Genomic DNA, 26,148 nt, shown 5'->3' with positions numbered 1-26,148 from the left:
TGCCCAGATATGCAGTCAAACATTTTTCTGGATGTTTCCATGAGGCTGTTTTTGGATGAGATTAACATTTAAATTGGTAGACTTTGAGTGAAGCAGATTGCCCTCCATAGTGTGGGTGGGCCTCATCTAGTCAGTAGGTGTTCTGAATAGAACAAAAGACTGAGCTCCCTCAAGCAAGAAGGAATTATGCCAGCAGACACCCTTGGAACTTGAACTGCAGCGTTGGCTCTTCCTTGATCTCCAGCCTGCTGGCCCACTCTGCAGATTTTGGACTTGCCTGTCTTTTTAATCGCATGAGACAATTCCTTAAAATAAATCTAGATATCTATATATTTATATCTATGTACACACACATATCCTATTGGTTCTGTTTCTCTGGAGAATTCTGACTAATACAAGCATCATAATGAATTACAGTACTAAATTAATTTTGGAGTGTCTAATTTAATACAAGTGTTCTTTTTTTTTTTTTTTTTTTGCGGTACACGGGCCTCTCACTGTTGTGGCCTCTCCCATTGCGGAGCACAGGCTCCGGACGCACAGGCTCAGCGGTCATGGCTCACAGGGCCCAGCCGCTCCATGGCATATGGAATCTTCCTGGACCGGGGTACGAACCCATGTCTCCTGAATCGGCAGGCGGACTCTCAACCACTGCACCACCAGGGAAGCCCAATACAAGTGTTCTTTGTTATCTTAGGAGTTCCTTCTGGAGGTTCAGCAATACACTGTAATTTTAAGAAATGTTCTATAATCATTTATGTTCTGAGAAAGCTCATCTAGAATAAACTTACAAAGTCAACCACTCCTCTTTAAACTTTAACAAACACCCTTCTCAGAGCCATGTCTATATCTTCAAGACATGTTTAATTTAATCTTCCTTATTATTTTCACATAAGTCTTCACTTGGAGGGGAGGTGTGGGCATTAAAATTCTTCACTAAAATTCTTTCCAATCTTCAAGGTCCCTCTTAAGTCTTACCACCTCTAGGAACTTCTCCTGTGAGAGCTCTGAATGATATTTTGACTACCCATGGAACTTTCCTTTCCAACCTACTTTGATAAAATTAAATAGCATTTTATGATTTGGCTCATTTGGTGGCTTTTGTGACACCATTTCCCTCCTGTTTTTTTTTTTTCTGATGCTCCTTTTCTGTCTCCCATCCCTCAGATTGGCCATTGACTTTTAGCATTTCATAGAAGATGAAGGTTTCATGGTCATAAAGATTTGACAAACATTGGGTTAGCAAGTTAAATCAAAGTTATCTACTGTAGAACTTTACAGAGCTCTTAATATGCTAAGGATTATTGTGACTTTCCAAGGGGGGGATATAATTTATAGTAGAATAAGAGAGAAAAAGTCCAAGAGAAAAGTATGTAGAAGATTGAGAAAAGGCAATCAGAGAAGTAAGAGAAACCAGGAAAGAATGATGTCATGGAAATCAAAGATGGGCAGACTTGCAAGAAGGGAGTATCAACAACGTCTGAAGTCTCAGAGGTCAAGTAAGGTTTTGATGAAAGTAAGCTGTGAATTTAGGAACTAATAAGTTACTGGTGATACAATGATAGCAATTTCAATGGCGTGGGAAGGGCAGTTTGACCGCAGGTTGAATGGTCAGTAAAAAATGGAGAAAATAAATGTAGAGCATCAATTCAAGATGTTTGACTATAGAATCATGGTGGATCTTTTTCCCTCTCGAAATTGCAGACTTGAACATGTCTATAGCCTGTGATAAAAGAGTTAATAATGAAGATAAGTTGAAGATATATGAGATAGGGAATAACTGCTGAAGAAAAGGACCCAATGAGACTAGAAGAAGAGCATCATGAGCACAAGTAAGGAATTAGCTTTTGACAGGAGACACTCCACTTCCTTTGATTCAGGAGGGAAATAGCCAAGTACGAATACAGATGTGGACAAGTTTGCAATTCATCTGCCTCCCTCCTACATGAGTTAGATTCTGAAAACACAATCTGATCATATTTAGCTTCCTTCAGAGGCTTCCCCTTTGCCTTCAGGATGAATTCCAAATTCCTTCAAATGGCCTTTCAGAACTAGCTCCTGTCTTTCAATCTCCCCCTCAATCACTGCCCCCCTCCATACCCTATGTTCAAGTCACCCACCATGGGGCTCCCACTCACGTGGGCTCTTTTCACTCCAAAAGCCTTTGCAGTCTCAAAGGCTCTCTGCCTCAAATCCCTGCTCCCCAATACTCTCCTGAGAAATGCTGAATTTCTCTGTATAATTCAACACACCGCTGAAATATCAGGAAAGGTAAAGTCTTCACCAGCCCCTCTGTCCTTCTATACATACTCATCCATTCTCCTATATGACACAGCACTTTTTACGAGCCCTTATTTGTTTATTTTTACAAACTGTCTCTTACATATCTGATTCTTCCATTGGGTAGTGTTGGCACATGGTGATATTAGGAACTGTACCTGTATTGTGCTTAACACACAAAAGGAGATAATTAAATGTCTGTTGTAGACAAGACTGAACATGTTTTGTCTTCAAATCAGATGTATTATAAATTCTTTTGCAGTATTTTATATGTACTATAAACTATATACCTAATGTAGAACATATTTTAAATATACTATAAACTATATATATATATTTTTTTAAATTTTATTTATTTATTTTTGGCTGCTTTGGGTCTTCATTGCTGAGTGCAGGCTTTCTCTAGTTGCGGTGAGCAGGGGCTACTCTTCATTGTGGTGCACGGGCTTCTCCTTCTTGTGGCTTCTCTTGTTGAGGAGCATGGGCTCTAGGCGCGTGGGCTTCAGTAGTTGTGGCACGTAGGCTTCAGTAGTTGTGGCTTCCAGGCTCTAGAGTGCAGGCTCAGCAGTTGTGGCGCACAGGCTTAGTTGTTCTGCAGCATGTGGGATCTTCCCAGACCAGGGTTTGAACCCGTGTCCCTTGCATTAGCAAGTGGATTCTTAACCACTGCGCCACCAGGGAAGTCCCTAAACTATATATATTTTTAATCTAGCACAATACCTGACATACTAGACCAATGAATAAAACTAGCTGAATTAAAATAAAGTATTAAGCTTTAGTTATATTTTAACATTTTTTGATTGTATTAAAGGTTTATAGCCTCTTTTTACAAAAATCTAAAATACTGACACTGCATAACTCTAAACTAGCAATACCTTCACTACATATGAAAGGAAAAAACTCCTTTAGCATATTTTGGTGAAATGTGCATATATGCACACATGGTTTTCCTGCAGTGCATTCTGTAGTGTCATTATTTTTAACATTTTTCTCCCATTTCACTTTTTTTCCTCATGTCAGCTAAAAATGGACCTTGGAAAGGGAAAAGTTGGCTCCCTAAAAATAGAATATATAATAAATTTCCTACCTTCAACTGCCACAAACTGAAGAATTTAGTGCAATGATGAAATACATGTAATTTACACTTATTTATTTTAACTCATTGGTTCTCAGCACTATCAGAATCTCTTTTCATAATAAATTTTTTTTTTTTTTTTGCGGTACGCAGGCCTCTCACTGTTGTGGCCTCTCCCGTTGCGGAGCACAGGCTCCGGACGCGCAGGCTCAGCGGCCATGGCTCACGGGCCCAGCCGCTCCGCCGCATGTGGGATCTTCCCGGACCGGGGCACGAACTCATGTCCCCTGCATCGGCAGGCAGACTCCCAACCACTGCGCCACCAGGGAAGCCCCATAATAAATTTTGATGCCTCTTTTATTATCCTGAAACAAAATTTATAGATAATTAACATTATATATTTATATTATATATACAGAATTTGGAAAACTAAATATAATATTTATAATAAATATATTATATATTTATAATATATAATAAATATATTTATATATTATATAAATATAATATTTATATGAACTAAATATAAATATAATATTCCTTTAATATTAAGGAGAAATAAAAGGAAAACAATTTATAGTAACATAATATATATTTCAATTTATAAATGCTTGTACATGACTACACTAGAAGACACAGTGAAGAAGTCAGATATTAATCTACACTTATTGACAATAGCCAAGATATACAAACTACTGTCTACGGGCAAATGCATAAAGAAGCTGAATAAATATTATTCAGCCATTAAAAAAGAGTGAAATTTTGCCACTTGCAGCAACATAAATGGACCTTATGCTATGTGAAATAAGTCAGAAAGAGAAAGACAAATACCATATGACCTCTCTTATATGTAGAATATTAAAAAAAATAAAATTTCTTAAAAAGCTCATAAAACAGACTTCCCTGGTGGTCCAGTGGTTAAGACTCCATGCTTCCACTGCAGGGGGTGCAGGTTTGATCCCTGGTCGTAGAACTAAGATCCCGCATGCCATGGTGTGCAGCCAAAAAAAAAAAGCTCATAAAAAATAATAATAACATTAAATTGCATTTAAGAGAAGTAAGAAAACCAGAAGCCATCCCAAATGGTACCGAAAAATAAAGAACCGGGTTACTGTGGACATTAGAATAGAAAATTGTATATTTAGATATATATTAAGGCTGTGCAACAACAAAAAAACTGTGTTCATAGGTAAAAAGTTTGCACTTATATGAACATGCAATGGAATCTGAGAAAGTCATGGAGGATGAAAGGTGAGGGACACAGGGAAATTATTTTGCAGCATGGCTTGGCACACAGATGTTTATCAGCCTGGTTCCTGCCCCACAAACCACCCATCACTGTGACAATTAAATAGGTCCTACAGAACTCCATGACACCCCCTGGGGCAGGGACACCGCTCCTGGGGCTAGTTCCCAATTGAATTCCTTGAACACACTCTGAGCTAACGGAAATTTGGAAGCTTTGTTTAATAAACTGAAAGTGTTCTCCACTTATACAGCTGATGTAACATAACCATAAAGTTAATTTTTCAAGAGTGAAACTTATAATCAGTATCATGATACACTGGTGGTACCTGTCCTCACAACAAAACTGCAAATGGGGTACCGGAGAGGATACAGGATTTATTCAAGACTTATTTTACACAGTTTGGAGGCTTTTCAATTTTGTTACTTTCTATCTTACCTCTTTCAACTTTGAATTACTCACTGCTCCAAATTGAAGCCCAATATAATTCTTCCTACTCACAATATGCTGTATTTCAAAGGATAACATTTTCAGCTACGAAAACTTTAACTAATTTTGATGAATTTAACTGGGATAATTGATGTCTCTTAAGTCTTCTTATCTCTCAATAACAGTATGCCCAAAACTATTTTATTCTTTTTCAGGCATGTACTATCACCCTTTTAAATGATCTTTAAGATCTCTGATCCACATCTTCAATAAAAATCTTTGAAAAGGTAAGCATATTATGAAATCATAACCCAGTTTTCTCCACCTTCAAAGATATAACACAGGGCTTCCCTGGTGGCGCAGTGGTTAAGAATCTGCCTGCCAATGCAGGGGACACGGGTTCGAGCCCTGGTCCGGGAAGATCCCACGTGCCGCGGAGCGACTAAGTCTGTGCGCCACAACTACTGAGCCTGCGCTCTAGAGCCCATGAGCCACACCTACTGAAGCCCGCGTGCCTAGAGCCCGTGCTCTGCAACAAGAGAAGCCACCGCAATGAGAAGACCACGCTCCACAACGAAGAGTAGCCCCCCGCTCCCTGCAACTAGAGAAAGCCCGTGCGCAGCAACAAAGACCCAACACAGCCAAAAATAAATAAAAATAAATTTATTTAAAAAAAAGGTACAACACAGAGACTCATATTAATTAAGGTATAAGTGCCCGAAGCCTAATTAGAAATCCTGGACTCAACATTCTGAAAGATCTTATAATATTAACTTTTAGAAAAAAGGCTAGAAATTAGGGGGACTTTTTCCATTTCCCTTTAAAATGATCTGTGATGCTCTTAGGTTGACTAAATTCGATAATAAATCCCTGATGATATTGAATATGCTCATTTTTGGATATTTTTCCCATTTACTTAAACAAGATTTTCAGATCATGAAATATTTATTGCAGGCTTATGGGTTACCCTTCGGGTTAATATTGCTCTGAATTCAATTTGAGTTGTGAACATGGAAGGCATTTATATATGTTGAGACAACCACAGTGCAAATATACAAAATATCAAAAAGTATTTAACTCATTAAGATATTTAAACCATGAACCACATTCCAAATAGAATATTCAAATTATTTTCTTATTACGATAGAAACAATTAGTCATTTTTGCACTGCGCCTGCAGGCCACTGTGTGCTGATTCTAAATCTGTACATAACAAGACGGAGGGAAGCTCCCTCTCTCCCTGCCTCGTGCATCATGTTGCTGAAGTGAACACCAGGAAAGAGTATCTTCATTTCCCCCCGAATCTCCTCAGCCTTCTACCTTTCCTGATACTTTGTCACCCACAGAGGAAAAAAAATGAGATTTGGAGTCAGCAGTTCTAACTTCAAGTCCTGCCTCTAAGTACTGTATCCCTAAAGACATTCTAAGCCTCTGTTTCTCATTTATGAAACCGTGATAAAAATAGTTCTAGGTACCACAAAGGGATGTTAACACGACTTAAATACCATAATTCCAGTGAAAGTATTTTTTTAATCCTAGAGTTCTATTCAAATGCTAATTTTGTTCTTTCTTTACTTTTTAATCCCTCAGGTTGCCCTTACTTCACTCTGATCTTTCCCCTTCTTCATCCTTCTTAGCCTCCAGATAACAACTGACTTGGCAAAATTCCTCCCCTCATCCATGACACTGTTCTGTTGCTTGCCTATTATTTCCCTGGGCACTTTTTCTTCATTGTCTCTGCTCCTTTACATTCTTTTTTTTTTTTTTTAAACATCTTTATTGGAGTATAATTGCTTTACAATGGTGTGTTAGTTTCTGCTTTATAACAAAGTGAATCAGTTATACATATACCTATGTTCCCATATCTCTTCTCTCTTGTGTCTCCCTCCCTCCCACCCTCCCTATCCCACACCTCTAGGTGGTCACAAAGCACCGAGCTGATCTCCCTGTGCTATGCGGCTGCTTCCCACTAGCTACCTATTTTACATTTGGTAGTGTATATATGTCCATGCCACTCTCTCACTTTGTCACAGCTTACCCTTCCCCCTCCCCATATCCTCAAGTCCATTCTCTAGTAGGTCTGTGTCTTTATTCCCATCTTACCCCTAGGCTCCTCATGACCTTTTTTTTTTTTTCTTAGATTCCATATATATGTGTTAGCATACGGTATTTGTTTTTCTCTTTCTGACTTACTTCACCCTGTATGACAGACTCTAGGTCCATCCACCTCACTATAAATAACTCAATTTCGTTTCCTTCTATGGCTGAGTGATATTCCATTGTATATATGTGCCACATCTTCTTTATCCATTCATCCGATGATGGACACTTAGGTTGCTTCCACGTCCTGGCTATTGTAAATAGAGCTGCAGTGAACACTGTGGTACATGACTCTTTTGAATTATGGTTTTCTCAGGGTATATGCCCAGTAGTGGGATTGCTGGGTCCTATGGTAGTTCTATTTGTAGTCACTTCTCACCCTCTTTCCAATAGTCTATACAGACATCTTTAGTTGGCTATTTTGTTGCCTCCCGAACTATAGACAATAATCACTCCTTTTCCATTTAAATACTATGATTTCTATGGTTCTTCATGTTTACAATACTTAGAAGTATTGTTCTGATTTCTTTCATGTCCCCTATATTTAATCAAGCACTAAGACTTACCAATTTCTATTTTAAATGTCTTCTGGATTTAACTCTTTTTAAACAAATTTTTTGACAGCTACTTTAATCTTGGACTCTATTACCTAATACCTGGGCTAAAGTTACCTTTTTCCTCCTGTCTATCCTACATGTAGGGGTCAAAATTATTGTTTACTTCAAATACCAATTTTCTGGCATATTGTTTCACTCATCAAAACTTCCAGCAACTTCTTGTTGCCTACTGCATCAAATAGAAACTAAACATAATATACATGAAGATATGAGCTCCATGAATACCAAGCCACTTTTGGAGCCCATGTCTTGCTTCTTTTCAAAACAAACTCTGTGTTTTAACCAATAAGAACTCTGAAAAAGGCAGTTTAGAATTAAAACATGTTCACAACTCCACATAACTTTATCATCACAGGCTAAGTATGGTACATTTCCCCCATTAAAAAATATAAAACGTTAAATTATAAAGAACATTATCATCACTAAATCAAACCTCCTCCCTCATTTTACAAATAAGGAAAATAAGACCTGAATAAAATTAAGCCGTTTTCTAAAGCCACATCATTACTAAGAGCAGAACTGACACAATCTTAGTTCCTTGGATCCCAAGCTCCATTTTATTTACATCATACTTTTTGTTTCTTTGTGAACAAATGTGACATTTATGGTTTAAAATATAAGGAGGTTCTTTGAACCATCCAGTAGAGACATTTCACATGGATATTTAACCTATAAATTTGATAATGTATCACTGTCAAATATACATTAGAAATATAATTCATAAAATTAATTTAAAAAGTGAAGGTGATTCTGCCCATCATCCCAGTCAGTTTGAAAATGCCCCAGAGTCACCCTGTCAGGGAAAATGTAATGGATATTCCTTCAAGTAAAAGATGGGAATCCACTGTCCTCTGGGAAAAAACACATTACTATTCTACACACTCATTGGTGAGGTAACTTAGCTTTATTAAAAAGTACCTCTGTGTCCCACTTCCAAAATTACTTGTCCTTTTTTTCCCTAATAATTAGAAAAATACATTTCTTCAGCTATTCTAGCCCATGTAATGCAAAAGGCTAGTTTTGACTGTTCTCATCATTCCTCAGCAGATTTGGGTGTCTCACCACTAAACATATAAATAGTTGAACGTGTAAAATGGTACAGGCTAGAGAGATATGACTTGTTTGTTCAAATAATTAGGACTCTAAATATAAAATCGATTAGAGGGTTGTGATGCAATCTTGCTTGCACTCTAAAACCAAGAAATAATAGAATGGAAGGTGAAGTGAAACTCTTTCCTCTATTAACATCTACATTCTCTTGCTCATGAATTCATGGCGCATTGGGGGAAAGTGTTGAAAATAGCTTCTGACACAAATGACTACATTGCTAGTGTGCATAAGCTGCTGACACAGGCTCTAGGTTGCTTCCAAACGCCTCTATTTCTTCCATTTTTTCCCCACAACCAGAGTCTTCTCTAGAGAATCTTTAGAGCTTTGGAGTCTTCAGGGTTCGAGGAACTATGGGAAATTAAATCATATAAAGAACTCATTTCGGGGACATCCTTGGTGGCGCAGTGGTTAAGAATCCTCCTGCCAATGCAGGGTACACAGGTTTGATCCCTGGTCCTGGAAGATCCCACACGCCACGGAGCAACTAACCCTGTGAGCCACAACTACTGAGCCCACGTGCCACAACTAGAGAAAGCCTGCTCGCAGCAACAACGACCCAATGCAGCCATAAATAAATAATTAAATAAAAGAACTCATTTGGAACTTGACATTAAGTTATTAATGACATGGGTTTGAACATTAAATATTTTAGAAAGTATGAGCAATTTTGAAAGAGTTGATAATGTCAAATGCTGGATATGCCCTTACCCTATAAGAAGGCTGCAAGTGTTCTCTTTTGTTGTTCAGAAGAGCCAGATGCTTGATAAGAAAGGCCTGATTGAGTCAGCCTGCATTAAATAAATGCAGGAGAAAAAATTTTAAATATTTAGGAATTTAATCAACTCACTTTTTACATTCATCTTTTCTTGCCATCAGTCTATGAATATGACATGCACTCATCTAATGGGTCCTTTCACATTTTAGGGAATAAAATATTAAAGTTCCTTTCAAAATAAATGAACCGAAAGATCCACACTACATCATGAAGAAAAACGGCTGTTATGCAGTGGATTTACTAACAGATTTTGCAGTGTAACCCAGGATCGTGGAGTTCCAGTTAGTGGCAGGGTGTTCATTTGTTTGTCTGAAGGCATTTTATTAGTGTGAAAGAGACAAACTAGATTTAAAAGGGGGCTATTTAAACAGAATGTGGGTTTCTTATATTGACTACCCTGGCTAAGATGTGGAGTTTAAGAAAACAGACAATTCAGATATCTTATGTAGACTCACTTTGGTCTTTTTATTTTCTCTTTAAACCAGTAGACTCTAAGGTAGAATGTATAAGAAAACCCAGAGGGGTGAATAAAAATATTAGAATTTCTATATATTTGTCACATTCTTCTCTTTATTTGTATTTATGGGTTTAAGTAGTTTTTTACTATGAAAAATTTCCAAATAGACATAAAAGTGGAGAGAACAGAACAATAACCCCCATATTTCATTATTTGGATTCAACAGTTATAAAGACTTTGCCACATTTACTTCATCTACCCCTTTTTGTTGTTGAGGAATTTTCAAGCAAATCATATATATAAAAATTTTTTTCTTTATTAAATATTTAAGTAGGTATCAACTCAAATTGAAGACATATGTCTACAACTCCATTAGAACAACTAACAAAATTTAAAATACTTCCTTGGTATAATCTAATATCCAGCCCTAGTCCAATTTGCTTGATGTTTTATTTGAATCAGGATCCAAACCATGTCTCAACATTACATTTGCTTTGTAGGCTTTTTGTCTTGGTTTGTTCTAATCTAAAGCTAACCTGCTCTTTCCTCCCTTTTATTTTTTCCTTTCATGCCATTGACTTGTTGCAGAAACCTGGTCAGTTATTCTGTAGAAAAGCCCAGTTTCTGAGTTTGTGTGTGGCCTTGTGGGGTCATTTAATCTATGTATCTACTCTCCTTCAAAAAGAAGTTAGCTTGTCTAGAGGGTTGATTCAAGGAAAGGTCACTATTTTTTTTGAGGGATGGTCAAAAATACTACATAGGGAATGTTATATGCTTCCTATTATATCACTGAATGTTTGGTTGTGCCACTTTTAATGATGTTAAGACTAAATAGTGGTTTCAGGTGATAAAGAGACTGATCCCTCCATTGTAAAGTTTCCCATCAACATTTTTTCTGTTTTTACCCATTAATAATCATATCCTAAGCCAATTACAAGTTTCAGGATAATGATAATTAGATTCTATTTTTTTCTATTATCTTTGCGCATTTATTAGCTTGAATTCTATAAAGAAGAACTTTTCCTTGTCAATTAAGGATGTGGTTACATATGCAAACATAAAGGAAAGCAGGACAAAGCCTTATTATTGACTGCCAGATATCAGAGTAAGAAGAAACTGACTTAGTTCAGATGGTGACCAAAGCGTGGTAACTGTGTCTTTTTTTTTTTTCTATTTGACTTTCTCTCTCTTTTTGGTATCTGCATAATTAATACATTAAAAAATATATTCAACATCTTTAAATCAATTGCATTCAATATTTAAAAAAATTTTTTTGATTCTCAAATTGCCTCTAATTTGGCCAAAGGGAGCCCTTTTATGTTGATTCCTGTGTCTTTTAGACACAACCTCAGTAGCTCGGAGAGTTCTAACTTGCTTTCTGGTGCAACAAAATGTCCCACACTCATATATGCCCAACTCTAAACACGGAATCAGATGCTCCTCCAAAGATCCCGAGTCACTGCTAATGTGGAATGGTATCTAGATCACAGTCTGTTTGTGATCATTTTTATGGGGTTGTAGAATAGATTATATTATTATTCCCAACTACTCATTCCCTTCCCACTTATTATCGCATGATTTCCAGGGCATCCTGGCAGGCAGAATACACTCCCCTACCCCAGTTCCAGGTCTGGCCATGTGACGTGCTTTGACCAGTGGACATCCATCATGTTAAGTGGATGCTTTCAGAGCTGTTGCATGACTTAGCTCTGCCTCCTGCCTTTGCCCTTGGCCACAAGGACTGTCTCTCCCAAATAGGGGCAGCTCTTTCAGCCTGGGGCCAGGAATGAGACATGTAAAGCAGAGATTTTGCAGCTGACCTGGAGCCACCAAAATTGAAAAGCAGCAAAAATGATGCATATAGTTGCAAACTACTGAGATTTGGGTGGGTTTTGTTACTTCATAAGAGCTGACTGATACAGGTTGTGATTTCATCTAGGCCTTTTTAGTAGACAGACACAGAAAATGTGTCGTTCTTTCTTTTTTTTTTTGTATTTTTCTTTTTCTTTCATTTTTTAAAATTTAAATATAGTTGATTTATAATGTTAGTTTCAGGTATACAGCAAGGTGATTCAGTTACTGTATATATATATACATATATATGTTTATGTATATATATATTCCTTTTCAGATTCTTGCATCTGAAAAAAGCATCATGAGTTCATAGTGATTTTTCAAATCAAATATACCATTATAGGGCTTTAACTTACCTTTTTAAAAAACATTATACATGTATCTCTTTTTTCCTACAATGAAAATCTTTATCTTTCTATATCGATATAATTACTGATTTGAATTGTCCTGTAATACAAAGTAGTTTCAAAAGAACAAAACCACTATTTTAAATTACTTTAGTTTACAAAGTATTTGTAGCTTTATTCATCCCTAAAGTATATCCTACTATTCAGGGGAATATTATTTTCTAAGCTCAGACTGGAGCTTCTTTCCTCTATGTGGTTATATCACTGATTTGATATACAGTAGGTTCATCTCTTTCCATCTGTTTTCAATTTTCACAGATGGATGCTTTAACGAATTTTATCTTTTAAATAAAACCTTTAAGTTTTCAAAATCAAATCTATGTAATAAGTTATTAAGAGAAATCTGTTCTATTCCTGTCTCTTCTACCCATTGTGAATAGTTTTCATTTAACTTCCCAGCATTTCTTTCTTACGAAAAATGTAGCATGTGAAGCTATACAGTTCTGTACCTTGGTTTTTTCACTTACTATATCCATACATGGAGACTGCCCTCATTCCTTTTCATGACTACATTGCACACCATTTTATTTATTCAGCCAACCCCCTACTGATGGGTATTTGATTGTTTTCAGTCTTTTTTTAATAAATAATTTTGAAATAAATAATATTATGCATGAATCATGTCCTGTTTTATACAGCTCTGGAACAAGCTCCCAGTAGTGGGGTGGATGAGTCAAAGGGTAGATATGTAATTCTTCTACACACTGCTGAATTCCACGCCAGAGCAGACACCTCATTACACTGCCCATCAAGAGTGTGTGAAAGTGCCTATTTCCATACAACCTCAGTAAAGGAACATGCAGATGAGTTATATGTTTTTGCTAATCTGGTAGACAAGAGATGCAGTCTTTGTGAAGGTTTAATAATTAACATTTCAAGTTATGTTGAGCAGAGCTTCATACTTATCAGTTTTTTTTTTTTTTTTTTGGCTGCGCAGCTTGTGGGATCTTAGTTCCCTGACCAGGGATTGAACCCTGGAGCCTTGGCAGTGAAAGCAAGGAGTCCTATCACTAGACGGCCAGTGAATTCCAAAGAGCTTCATACTTGAAGAATCATTTGAATTTTTCTTCTGGGAACTCTCTGGGGTTTGCTTGTGTGTGTGTGTGTGTGTGTGTGTGTGTGTGTGTGTGTGTGTGTGTGTGTGTGTGTGTGTGTGTGTGTGTGTGTGTGTGTGTGTGTGTGTGTGTTAGCATGCCCATGTACCATTTTTCTATTTTGTTCTTTATATTTTTATTCTCTTTCCATTTTTATGGGCTCTTTGTTATATCAGTGATAATACTCTTTGGTTGAGGATTAAACTACAAATATATTTTCCCAATTAGACATTTATCTTTTGATTTGTGTATAGTGTTTTATTTTTTTCATGCAGATGCTCTTTGGATATATAGTCCAATTCATAGAAGAACGTACCATGCTTTGTTCTGTTTTGTTTTGTTTGTTTTGTTTTGTTTGTTTTGTTTTGTTTGTGGGCAATGGTCTTATTTATTTGCTTACTTACTTACATTTAGATCTCTGATTCATTTGGACTTTATCCCTATGTACACTATCAGGTTCAGATCCAATTTACCTTAAATCACTGCACAACTGTTGTAACAACATTTAATAAGAATTCTCAATGGTTTGAGATGCTACCATTTTATATGTGGATAAATAGATAGATAGATAAATACAGACATATAGAAAGGTAGGTTTAGATAGATAGATCTCTATTTTTATCCCTATCTATCCTAAATTTATAAATGAACTTGCGCCAATTTCTGGACTTTATATTCTGTTCCATCGGTCTGTCAGTCTCTTCATGTACCAGTCCCACAGTGTTTTAATTACAGAGCCTTTATCAAACTCTGTAATATAGGGCTACCACCACTTCATTTCTGCCCAAAGGTATTAGTGTTTGCATCTAATATAATATTTATTTTATGTATATTTTATAATTAATGTAATATATTGATACAAAAATACATGTATATAATTTATAACCAAAAACTTACATTGGGGCATACGCTCTTTAAAAAAAAAAAAGTAGAATATGGAATCAAAAAAAAAAGTTTGAGTGCTTCCCTGGTGGCGCAGTGGTTGAGAGTCCGCCTGCCGATGCAGGGGACACAGGTTCGTGCCCCGGTCCGGGAAGATCCCACATGCCGCGGAGTGGCTGGGCCCATGAGCCATGGCCGCTGAGCCTGCACGTCCGGAGCCTGTGCTCCGCAATGGGAGAGGCCACAACAGTGAGAGGCCCGCGTACCGCAAAAAAAAAAAAAAAAGAAGAGGTAAGGGATTTTGGACTTAGACCTTCAGAGAGGACTTGCGTTTGGCAACATGGAGAACATTTGAACAAGGAGGACAATGACAGTAGAAGAGATGGAGGCTGGGAGGAGAAACATTGTATCTAGATAAAATGCCATAGAGGTTCACTCCCTTACAGACACACACACACACACACACACGGCACAAACACAAAAGAACCTGACTTCTTCTGGGACCGAAAGCATTATATGGCGTCATAGTACAATGATACCATAGCTCCAATCAGTTTATGTAAAACTTTTATATATTTTATGGCAGAGCTCACTGTGTTTAGATTATTGGATTAAATAATAATAACCAGTAATTAAATTATTGGATTGAATAGATCAGTGTTTATTTACACTTGAGTCATTGTTTATTTCATATGTCCATTCTACTTTTGATTAGAATCCACTCCTATTTTAAAGTGACTCTAGAGCATTTTTTTAAAATATAAACACAATTCTCTCTTTTCAAATTTAGCACTTTCCCAGTAGCTCAACGTGTTCCAATTTTATTCATGGTCATTACTTCTTTCCTCTCCTTTAAAAATAGCAGCAGCTTTCACTTGTCTGTAAATCCTAGCTGGTGCTGCTGTCTCTGTCCTCTCTGGCCCTTACTCTTTTCTCCTTTGGATTTTTTCACTGGGTCTCGGTTGGAATTTTTCTCTTTCTAGTTTTGATCACTGGTTTGGGAGTTTATTTCCCTCTGTTTTGTTATAGCACTTGGTTTCACTACTTATATTTAGTGGTTTTAACTAGAAGATCGTCCCTACTGCATCTTGGCATAGGGTTTTAAAAAGGCCTCTTCAAGATGTTATCATGAGTCCTGTTTGGTGACCCAGCTTTGGGTTGTGGCTTTAGTTACTGGTAAAAATAGATACTTTGTAGGAAAGCACAGAATATTATACACAATATGATTTGATCTGTTGGAAGTTGCAGAACATTAAGCACAGTAATTTTTATTTTTAAAGAAACTATACAGGTATGCTCATATATGCTGGAACTACATTCCCCGCCCCACGATTTTTCTGGAATCACATGCAAGAAACTTAAGAGTGGGCTACTTCATTGATGAGGAAGTAGAGAAAAGGGAACCCTTATACACTATTGGTAGGAATGTAAATTGGTGCAAGCACTGTGAAAAACAGCATGCGGGTTCCTCAAAAAACTAAAAACAGAGCTACCATGTGATGCAGCAATTCCATTTCAGGGCATATATCTGAAGAAAACAAAAACACTAATTCAAAAAGATACATGCACCCCGATGTTCATAGCAGCATTATTTACAGTAGCCAAGATATAGAAGCAACCTAAGTGTCTATCAACAGATGAATGGATAAAGAAGATGTCTCATACACACACACACACACACACACACACAAACACAATGCAATATTACTCAGCCATAAAAAGAGAATGAAAATTTGTCATTTGCAACAACATGGGTGGACTTGGAGAGTATTATGCTTAGTGAAATAAATCAGAGAAAGACAAATACTGTATAATATCACTTATATGTGGAATCTAAAAAATAAAACAAACTAGTGAATATAACAAAAAGGAAACAGACTCACAGGTATAGAGAATGAACTAGTGGTTACGAGCGGAGGGAGTGAGGGAAAGGGACAACATAGGGGTAGGAGATTAAGAGGTACAACCTACTATGCATACGATAAACAAGCTACAAGGATATATTGTACAGCACAGGGAATATAACCAATATTGTATAATAACTATAAACCGAGTATAACCTTTAAAAATTGTGAATGTCGTATATCTGAAACTTATATAATATTGTACATCAACTATACCTCAATTAAACAATCAGATTAAAAGAGTGGGAGTGGAATAAAAATCAGGAGGACTGTAAAGGAGACAGTTCTCATTTGATGACTTTTCTGTGATGTTCGAATTCACCATATACATAAATTATGCTAGTTGAACATGTAAGTAGATGCATTTAACAGTGATCTATTTTTGTCTTTGATCACGTCCATCATAAAGTATTGAGCAAGTTTTCATAGTGTGAGAAAAGCTAAAACTGAAAACAGCAGGTGACTCTTTTCACAAGATGTGAGCCAGCAAACCGGAAACACCTTGCATAAAGGAGAGAGACCAGCTAGGCTTCTTCACTCTGTACAAATATAAAGACAAATTTGTCCCAAAATGTCCCTGTGAGGCACTTTGAAGACTAAAACAAAATAGAAAATCCAACGAAACAAATAAAATCTTGAGTCCAATGACATGAGAGAGAGAGAAAGACAAGACTCTTTAGTTAAGGACTAAAACTCATGTCAGTTATGCTCACGAGGATGCTTGCTCAGGACTTTTGGAGCCCAGACAGTGGAAAGCTAAGAGAGTAGCTCTTTTTCTTTTTTAAATCATTCAAGAGCACTTTATTTACTCACATAGAGTCCCCTCTTGTACGTTTCCCCACTTCCAGTTTCTAGAAGGAAATATTTGACATTTTTCTCCACAAAGTTTCTTTCCCAGTGGGCTGTTAGCAATGTCAACAACAGCAGTAGGAGATCCTTTGAAGACCTGGAGAACGCAGTTGAACAGGCATGAATGACCCGTTTACTTAGAGCAAAATGAAGTGTTTACCTCTATTTTCAATAGTTTTACAGAATTTCTGGGAGGAAAATTATGGTTTAATCAGTACTCGTCGAATTCTGTCCTTTAGAACACTATACAGTTCTGTGGTTGTACTTCGGGAACCGTTCAAAATTGTTTCCGAAAAATATATTTTTTAAATTATTATTTTTTTATTGAAGTATAGTTGACTTACAATGTTGTGTTAGTTTCAGGTATACAACAAAGTATATATATATATATATATATATATATATATATTCTTTTTCAGATTCTTTTCCATTATAGGCTTATTATAAGATATTGAATATAGTTCCCTGTGCTACATGGTACGTCCTTGTTGTTTATCTATTTTATATATAGTAGTGTGAATCTATTAATCCCAAACTCCTAATTTATCCCTCCCCGCCCTTCCTTTTTAGTAACCACAAGTTTGTTTTCTATGTCTGTAAGTCTATTTCTGTTTTGGAAATAAGTTCATTTTAGATTCCACATATAAGTGATATTATATGCTATTTATATTTCTCTGTCTGACTTACTGCATTATTTCATTCTTTTTATGGCTGAGTAATATTCCACTGTGTATATTTACCACATCTTCTTTATCTATTCATCTGTCAATGGACATTTAGGTTGCTTCCATGTCTTGGCTATTGTAAATAGAGCTTCAGTGAACACTGGGATGCCTGTATCTTTTCAAATTAGAGTTTTGTCTTTTCCGGATCTGTGCCCAGGAATGGGATTGCTGGATCATATGGTAAGTCTATTTTTAGTTTTTTAAGGAACCTCCATACTGCTTCCATAGTGACTGCACCAATTTATATTCCCATCAACAGTGTAGGAGGGTTCCCTTTAAGAGAGCAGTTCCTGACCTACTTCACAGGACTAGGTAGGTCCAGGACAGTGTTCTGCTTCTCTCCTCATAAAACATAAGAACAATTCAAACTGCAGAACACTGCTGACCCACTCATTGGTTTGAAGATCCTCAGTAGGGTTCTGTGGGCCTGTCAGCAGGCATTCATTTGAGCACACACATCCTCTCTCTCTCTCTTTCTCTCTCTCTCTCTCTCTCTCTCTCTCATGCACACACTCATACCCTTAGTAATATAGAAGGCCACTCTTCTTCCCATCACAGCTAATCAAGTCACCCTCCAAAGGGTGGCAACTTGGTGAAACTCTAAAAACACTTAAAACAATACTGATGGAAGACAAACTCAGGTATTGGAAAAGAGAACAACACTGAAAGAAGAGAAATAGTAACCCAAAGAGCTACTGTTTTACGTTTATATGCTGGGAGCTGAACAGAAAGTTGGAAACACCTCCAGTATACATGATTTTTTTAAAAAAATCCTTAAAAACCAAAGAACAATTTTTCTCAAATCCCTGATTAATTAACTACATTTCAAATAATAAAACAATTTTCTGTGGGTATATGTATATGTTTAATGATATACGTTTGTGTATGTATATATTTCAGTAAACTATATAAAAGACATACTTAGGAAGTAATTGCCTGGACCACTCCAATCACTGGTCTCCCCACTTCCAACTTCCCACCTACCCATTCTGCCCATTCTCTATCCTCCATCCACTGGGTTCCCTTTTTGAAATGCAAATCTGACGGATATTCAGCGTTTAAAAGCCTTCAATGGCTTCTCCTTACTTTAGGATAAATTCAAAATCCTAACTGTGTCTCACAAAGCCCTCCACCGCCTGGCTGCTGCCTCTCACCCTCCCCTGCTCTCCATACTCTGGCCTTAAAGAACTTATTTTATTCCTTCACCCTCTTCCTGAACGCTCTCCCCCAGGGACATCTGTGCATGCTGCTGGCACCATCAGAAATGGTCTCCCTCATCTTCTTTACCTGGTTACGAGTATAATCTTTTCATAGATAGATAGAGATGTATGTGTGTGTATTCTGTAATAAAACTTAAAAAAACACATTCTAAAAAAATTCTTTTTTAACATTTTAAAGTTTTTAATCTAACATTTTAGTTATCTTATTTTACTTTTTGGCCATGCTGCACGGCTTGTGGAATCTTAATTCCCGACCAGGGATTGAACCGGTGCCCACTGCAGTGGAAGCGTGGAGTCCTAACCATTAGACCGCCAGGGAATTCCCTAAAATAAACTCTTAAAATAATAAAAGTAAATAAAACAGGCTGTTTAAACTAGTACAGTACTTATGAAACAGCCTATTCTTTGTCTATGACTCTCAAAAATGTCAGAAATCCATTATAAGTGATAATATGAATGTTTAACTTCATTGCCCCCAAATTTTAACAATAATAACAGTAACAGTTTTTTAAATGCTTTATACATGTGAACACATTTCTTTCTCCCTAAACCTCTATGAGGTAAGTACTGTTATTGGGATTGTCACCATTACAGATGGGTCAACTAACCCACACAAAAGTCAAATAACTTGTACAAAGTCACAAAGCTAGTAAGTGAGCAGAGTTCAGCATCAGAGTACGTCCTCTTTACCACTACACTATGCCATCTGAAATACAGCTCAAAAAATGCAAATCTATAACACTATGAAGTATAATTTAAAGGGAAGAGTTATGGTTGCTCCATAGGCTCTAGAATGTTCTTGGCCACAACACCGATTACCCACATCCTAATTTTGGTTCCTGTGGTAGGCAAAATAATCCCCCCCACCCCCGGCAAGGTGTCCACATCCTAATTCCAGGAACCTATAAATATGTTACCTTACATGGTAAATAGGAAATAAGGTTGCAGATGGAATTAGAGTCGCTAACCAGCTGATCTTGAGATGAGTAGATTATTCTGGATTACCCAGGTGGGCCTGATGCAATTTTAGTGGTCCTTATAAGTGGAAGAGGGAGGCAGAAGAGAGAGAACCAGAGATATGGCAGCCTGGCATCGCTGGCTTTGCATCTGGAGGAATGGGGCCATGGCTGGCCTCTAGAAGCTGGAAAACACACAGAAACAGATTCTCCCCTAGACCCTCCAGAAGGAACACTGCCCTTCCCATACCTCGATTTTAGCCCATTGAGACCTATTTCACACTTCTGACCTCTAGAAATTTAAGATAATAAATTTGTGCGGCATTAAATTTATCGTAATTTGTTACTGTGACAATAGGAAACTAATATAGTTGGGCTTTTTTCCCCTGAGTTCTAACCTCAGTAACACCTTCCAAGAAAGTAGTGCTCAGTTTTAAGTTTTCTTTTTCTTTCTTTGCCAAAGAAAGCACTTGACCCAGATTCTGACTCACCCTCATCTTCCTCGAAACGTCAATCTGGGAGGGCTTCCCTGGTGGCGCAGTGGTTAAGAATCCGCCTGCCAGTGCAGGGGGCAGGGGTTCGAGCCCTGGTCTGGGAAAATCCCACATGCCGCAGAGCAACTAAGCCAGTGCGACACAACTACTGAGCCTGCACTCTAGAGCCCACGAGCCACAACTACTGAGCCCACGTGCCACAACTACTGAAGCCTGCGTGCGTAGAGGCCGTGCTCCGCAACAAGAGAAGCCACTGCAGTGAAAAGCCTGCGCGCCGCAACGAGGAGTAGCCCCTGCTGGCTGCAACCAGAGAAAGCCCACGCGCAGCAACGAAGACCCATCCAAAAATAAAATAAATAAATTTATTTTTAAAAAAACATCAATCTGGCAATACAGGTAGCCTGTAGTATCGGCTCAGCAGTGGTGTCACTACATTGTTATGGGATGTAAAGAAATGTTATTTTAAACAATGGCTTTTACAGATTTCTGCTGGTCTGACTTTAACAAACACAGTGGCTCTTGCCTCTATGGTCTAATACATCTTCTCCACCAAATAGGCCCACTGGAGGAAGAGAGTGTGATAGAAACCATGGGCCGCGCAAATGTGTGTAAATACACATGGGCTTCTCTCATTGAACTGCTCATGTGGAGGGGTAAATGAGTGTCCTCAGCCATAGGGAACTCACTGTTCTCTTTATGCTGATATTTTTGCTTTTGACATCTTCCTTTTTAATGTCATGTCTGTTACTGTCTTAAAATGATTATCAGGTCTACCAGCAAGCACAATTTGACCTTTGCATTCATCTTGACTATGTCAAGATGGAACCAGTTCTCTTCAGCTAGTTGATTATGATGCTTTGCTCTTAACAATGTTGACAGAGGGCAGAATTTTCCTGGCACCGGTTTCCTGGAGTGCTGTTTTGGGTCAATTCCATCATAGAGGCAGAACCTTGTAATTCTGCAGAAGATCCAAACCTCTCTCTGCCTCCACGGTCCTTGTCTGTTGATGAGAGATTACAAACTCAGGCCAGGTTGCCTGGCTTGGGTTCCAGTCTAGATCTGAGGACAAGCTGCCACCAGATGTGTATTGCCAAGAACAGCACACTGCTCTCATTCACATTCAACTCCTTTTCTGACATCTCACCTACGCAGAATAAGTTAGGGCTTCATGATTTATAATACAATCATTAACTCTATCCATACATTTCTTCCACCCACTCCACCTTATCCCCTTCCCCTTCGACAGGTGTATATTTACCCGTACTATTAACCAAGCACTTTGCTCAGCACTGGACATACAGTAGTGAGCAAACATCAAGAAATTTCTTCCCACATGGAGCTTCTATTTTAGTGGGAAAGAAAAATATAATTCAACTAAACACACAAATAAATGTCCATCTATCAACAGGTACACTGAAATCATAATTTAAGTAACAACAACAAAAAGCAATCCTCCTGACTACCAAAAAGAAATAAAGAATATTGACAGATAGAAGTAAAAGGAAAGAATGGGAATGAGCATGATATTATACATATTAGGATTGAGACAAAAGAGTGGTACAGTCGTATTTGGGATGAATATCAAGAAGATGAGATATAATTAGAGCATAAGGAATCCACTGTCTTTTCTTGAATGAAGATGATAAAAAGAGTTAAGTGTTCAGAAAAATGAGAGTGAAGGCCAGCTCTCTATGCAACAAAGTCTCTGATCTTCAAATCCCAGTGCCACCTCTTTCCAGCCTAGATAAGTGAGCCCAGACAAGTAACTTAGCTTTCCTGAGCCTTAGGGTCCCTACCTGTAAGTTGAAGATATGTTCTATCTCATGCATTTGTTGAGAACTTAAAAAGAGAAAACATACAGGAAAGTCCTAGGAACAGTGTGATACATAGGTAAGCCTTCAGTACAGTTTTTGGATCTGGATGTGAAACCTGAGTGGATAAATCAAAAATAGGACGGTGGGGTGAAACTTAGCCTCGAAGAACATTCTTGTTTTTTCAACAACACCCTAAAAGCAATGAATGTACCTAGTGCCCAGATCTTGGTTTCTAATACCATTCTCCAATCAAAGGAACCAGGGCTCCTTGGAGCAGTGGCTGATTCTGGAACTGGAGCAGAAAATATACAGGATCAGCCTGGAGCACTTTGTGGAACCAGAAAGTAAGGAAGTGCCAAAAACAAACAAACAAACACACATATATACACAATGATGGGGGGATGTCAAAGGGACACAGGAACCAATTTTAAGAACTCCCAATGGCCAAAGCTGACAATCTAAAATAAATAAAATAGTATTGGACTGTTATCCAAAGTGCAAAATAAATATTGATGAGCTTATGCTGACATAAAAAAAAATAGATGAATGAATGAATGAATGGAGTGGGGGGAGAGACATCTCTCAAGCAGAGAAATTCCAAGTAATTTATGGAGCTACTCCACTCTCAAGGAGGTGGAGTATAACTCTTCTTCCTTAAGTGTGAGTTGTACATAGTGATTTCCTTCCAAAAAATACAGTATGGAAAGTGGGGGGGAAGGTAACCCATGGAGATACCTGGCATACACTACCCGACCAGGTGATAAAGGTTAACATCAACAGTGATAAGTCATGGTCACAGTATGTACCCTTGATATGATGTGATGAAAATGATACTTCACCTCGGAGATCGCCCTCCAAAAAAAACCATAAACCCAGTCTAGTCATGAGAAAAATATCAGAGAAATACCAATTGAGGGACATTCTACAAAATATTTTGCCAATACGCCTCAAACCTGCCAAGGTAATAACAAAACAAGGGAAGTCTGAGAAACTGTCACAGCTAAGAGGAGCCTAAGGATACATACAGGATTACTAAATGTACTGTGGTGTCCTGGATGGGATCCTGGAGCAGAAAAGAACATCAGGGAAGAATGAAGGAAACCTGAAAAAAGTATGGACTTCAGTTAATAATAATGTATCAGTATTGGTTCCTTAATTGTGACAAATGTATCACACTAATGTAAAATATTAATAATAGGGGAAAGTGGGTGTGGTGTATATGGGAACTCTCTATACCATCTTTGTAATTTTTCTTTAAGTCTAAACTGTTATAAAAATTTTAAAAAAGCAAATAAAACATTCTTGCAATACCAGACCTTTTGGCATCCCAGGAACAATACAGAAAAGATCCCTGCACACTTCCAAATTAATCCCCTGTAGGAGTCAGGGTTAGGAGGGCCAAAGTGTTAGCTTTACCCAAAGCTTGAAAAAGCGCTTATTCTGCCTATTCATCTAAGCCTGTGTTTGCCTCTGGGTTATTCTTGGCTACAGTTTCAAACTTAGGGTGTATTGTTTCTATTTTGATTACTGTGTAGGAATACCAGAGTAAAATAATTTTCTCTGTTTTTAATTAGTGATAATTCTACACTAAAGTCAGTCCTTTTTATTTCAAATTTAAGACTGTCAGTGAAATACATAACTTTTCCAGTAGTTTTGTTACAATTCCTCCAGTCTGCCTCTTTGTTGCCTTTCGGCATTAGTGATTTTTTTGTCTGTGTGTTCAACATGATACCAATTGATATGTCAAAATTGCGTAATGGTTTTTATTGTGAAGCCTTGACTTCTTGGTTTGATTTCCTATAATATAGGTCAGCACATGCCCCCTTCACTGAGACAACTTGCACCTTCTTTCCCCACTCAGGGACAAAAACTCACACCACGTTGAGCTGAGCAATACTCAGGCAATGAGAGCTCGAGAAAGAGTCATTGTTTTATGCTATTAGACACGCAACCTGCAGGTTATTTTAAGTATTATATTATCAGAACTTGAATAGCAACAACAATAATGCATTCTATTAAAAATAAATAAAAGGAAAGTAAAAAGAAAAAAAGGAAAAACGAAAGAAAAAGGAAAACTTCGTTTCTTAAGTGTGCTAAAGACCTATTGTAATCTCCTCCATTTTTTTCTAAAAAGTTAATGCGAGAAAAACAAAATAATAGGAAACATTCCCAGGATTTTAAATCTTATGAGCCCAGAATCCGTGAAAATCCTGTTTAGAACCATCCCGTGAAGTTGGCTTTGGGACGTCTCCCGCTACTGCATCAGAGCTTCTGTATCTTTCTAACAATCCCGTTGACGTACCCTGAGGACACAGCAGCTGGCTGGAGCGCCCAGACCAGACTCCTCTAACTGAATGTAGATGTACAGGTGGAGAGGATACAAGTAATTCTGGCTCAACAGCCAGGAATTCCCTCCCACCACGCGTCCCAAAAGTGCACTGCACATTAGCGGCACAATTGGGACCCTCAAAAGCCATGACAATTCTAATAGTGCCCCCTGCTCTAGTGCTAAGCGTGTGGCCGGCGCCTGCCTCCGAGTGATGCCATCTTGGGATCTTAGCATCTTCTAAGGAGTTAGTGAGTTTTGCATTCTATTCACGTTTCCGTGTCTTTGAAAACTCAACCCAACTTTGCAAGATGAGAACCTGCTGGTGTGGACCCTTAACTTTCTCTAACTAGAACTAACAAAATCAGATGAGATTTACACTAAACTGAAGACCTCCGGCCCCCCGCCGCAGACGGCACCCTCGAATTCTGGGCTCGCTGGGTGTCAAGTCAGCTGCCCCGCGGCAGACCTTCCGTCCGGGACCCCAGAGAAAGCCCTCCGCCAGCGCCGAGCGTAGTAGGGGCTGGAGGTTTGGGGGAGCTGGTCTCAGCAGGAGTGGGTGGGAGGGTGGCGGTACCCCAGCAACTTACAGTCCAGGGCGACCACCAGGTAGCGCAGCAGCAACAGGAGGAGGCGGTGGCGGCTCCTCCTCGCCATCTTCGCGGGGTCGGGAGCTGCCGACTCCTCGGAAGCCGAGGGTCCCGGCGGCGGGAGCGCGGAAGCGCGGGAGGCAGCCCGGGGGGGCACTGAACTTCTCGGGGCGGGAGCAGAGACACTCTTGCAGGGGAGGGGAGGGGCGGGGCCTGATGGCATGTCAGTTTCCCCCTTCCAGGGGCGTCTTCTTAACCGGCTCCCTAGAGGCGGGTCTGGCCTAACCGGGGACCTGGGGGGGTCTGGACAGTTCTTTTTCTTTCGGGGGGTGGGGCGTGTGGGGAGGTTGGGACGGGGCGGGCCGAGGAAGCCGGACGAGGTGTCGGCTGGGTCCTAATGAGGGGGCCGGAGGAGGCGACGGGCGGAAGGGAAGCCCTGGCGGGGCGGGCGGCCCCCGCCCCCGCGCCGCCGGGATTGATCGGCTTTGTGTCTGGTCTGGCGCGGGGCTGCCAGCTGTCCCCCAGGGCGAGGAGCCCGGGCGCGGGAGGCGCTGGCCGCAGGGCTTGGGGGTGGGGCGCGGAGGAGGGGGGACTGCGCCTGCCTTGCTCCGACTCCTCTCTTCCCCTCCTTGGCACAAAACTTCTCTGGGGGTTTTCAGCCTAAGGGTGGAGATCTTTGGGAAATTTCTGGCCAACCCGCGAACCTGCGGGGTAGGCGCTCCGGGGAGATGGGGTTCGCCGGCTCCGCCTTGGAGGCGAAGGGGGGAAAAAGCAATCAAGACTCGAGCTGGAAGGCAGGACTCAGATTTTAGCAATCGCCTTGGTCTCTTCTCGGTGTAAGCTTTCTGCTTCTTTGGAGAGTTGAGGTGTGTTTTGTGTTCTTTGCTTTTCACGTGTCAGAGTTAGAAGTTCATCTAACGGTGTGAAATATTTATCATGTTTCT

The 26,148-nt window shown here is 38.9% G+C and overlaps 1 protein-coding gene across 8 annotated transcripts in view; it reads right to left on the bottom strand.

Annotated features, from left to right (window-relative positions):
• The window catches only part of JAM2 (junctional adhesion molecule 2), a 66,187-nt gene extending 40,500 nt beyond the window's left edge, over positions 1-25,687 (bottom strand). Inside the window, exons 1-2 of one of the 8 annotated variants that reach the window (XR_012331577.1) lie at positions 25,205-25,684; positions 23,314-23,390 (exon numbers count right to left, since the gene is read on the bottom strand). Coding sequence is in view for 4 of the 8 variants with exons in the window: in XM_073804412.1 (XP_073660513.1) it covers positions 23,314-23,390; positions 25,205-25,427 (300 nt within the window). In the remaining 4 variants the exon portion in view is untranslated. Of the gene's footprint in view, positions 1-23,313; positions 23,391-25,204 lie in introns of all 8 variants that reach the window. The other 7 variants (XR_012331576.1, XR_012331578.1, XM_073804412.1 and 4 more) reach the window with 7 other exon arrangements.
• Positions 25,688-26,148: the final 461 nt, after the last annotated feature.

Source organism: Tursiops truncatus, chromosome 4 (genome assembly GCF_011762595.2).
Source record: "Tursiops truncatus isolate mTurTru1 chromosome 4, mTurTru1.mat.Y, whole genome shotgun sequence".
In the NCBI taxonomy this organism is placed as follows: Eukaryota; Metazoa; Chordata; class Mammalia; order Artiodactyla; family Delphinidae; genus Tursiops; species Tursiops truncatus.
This window is presented reverse-complemented; position numbering and strand designations above follow the sequence as displayed.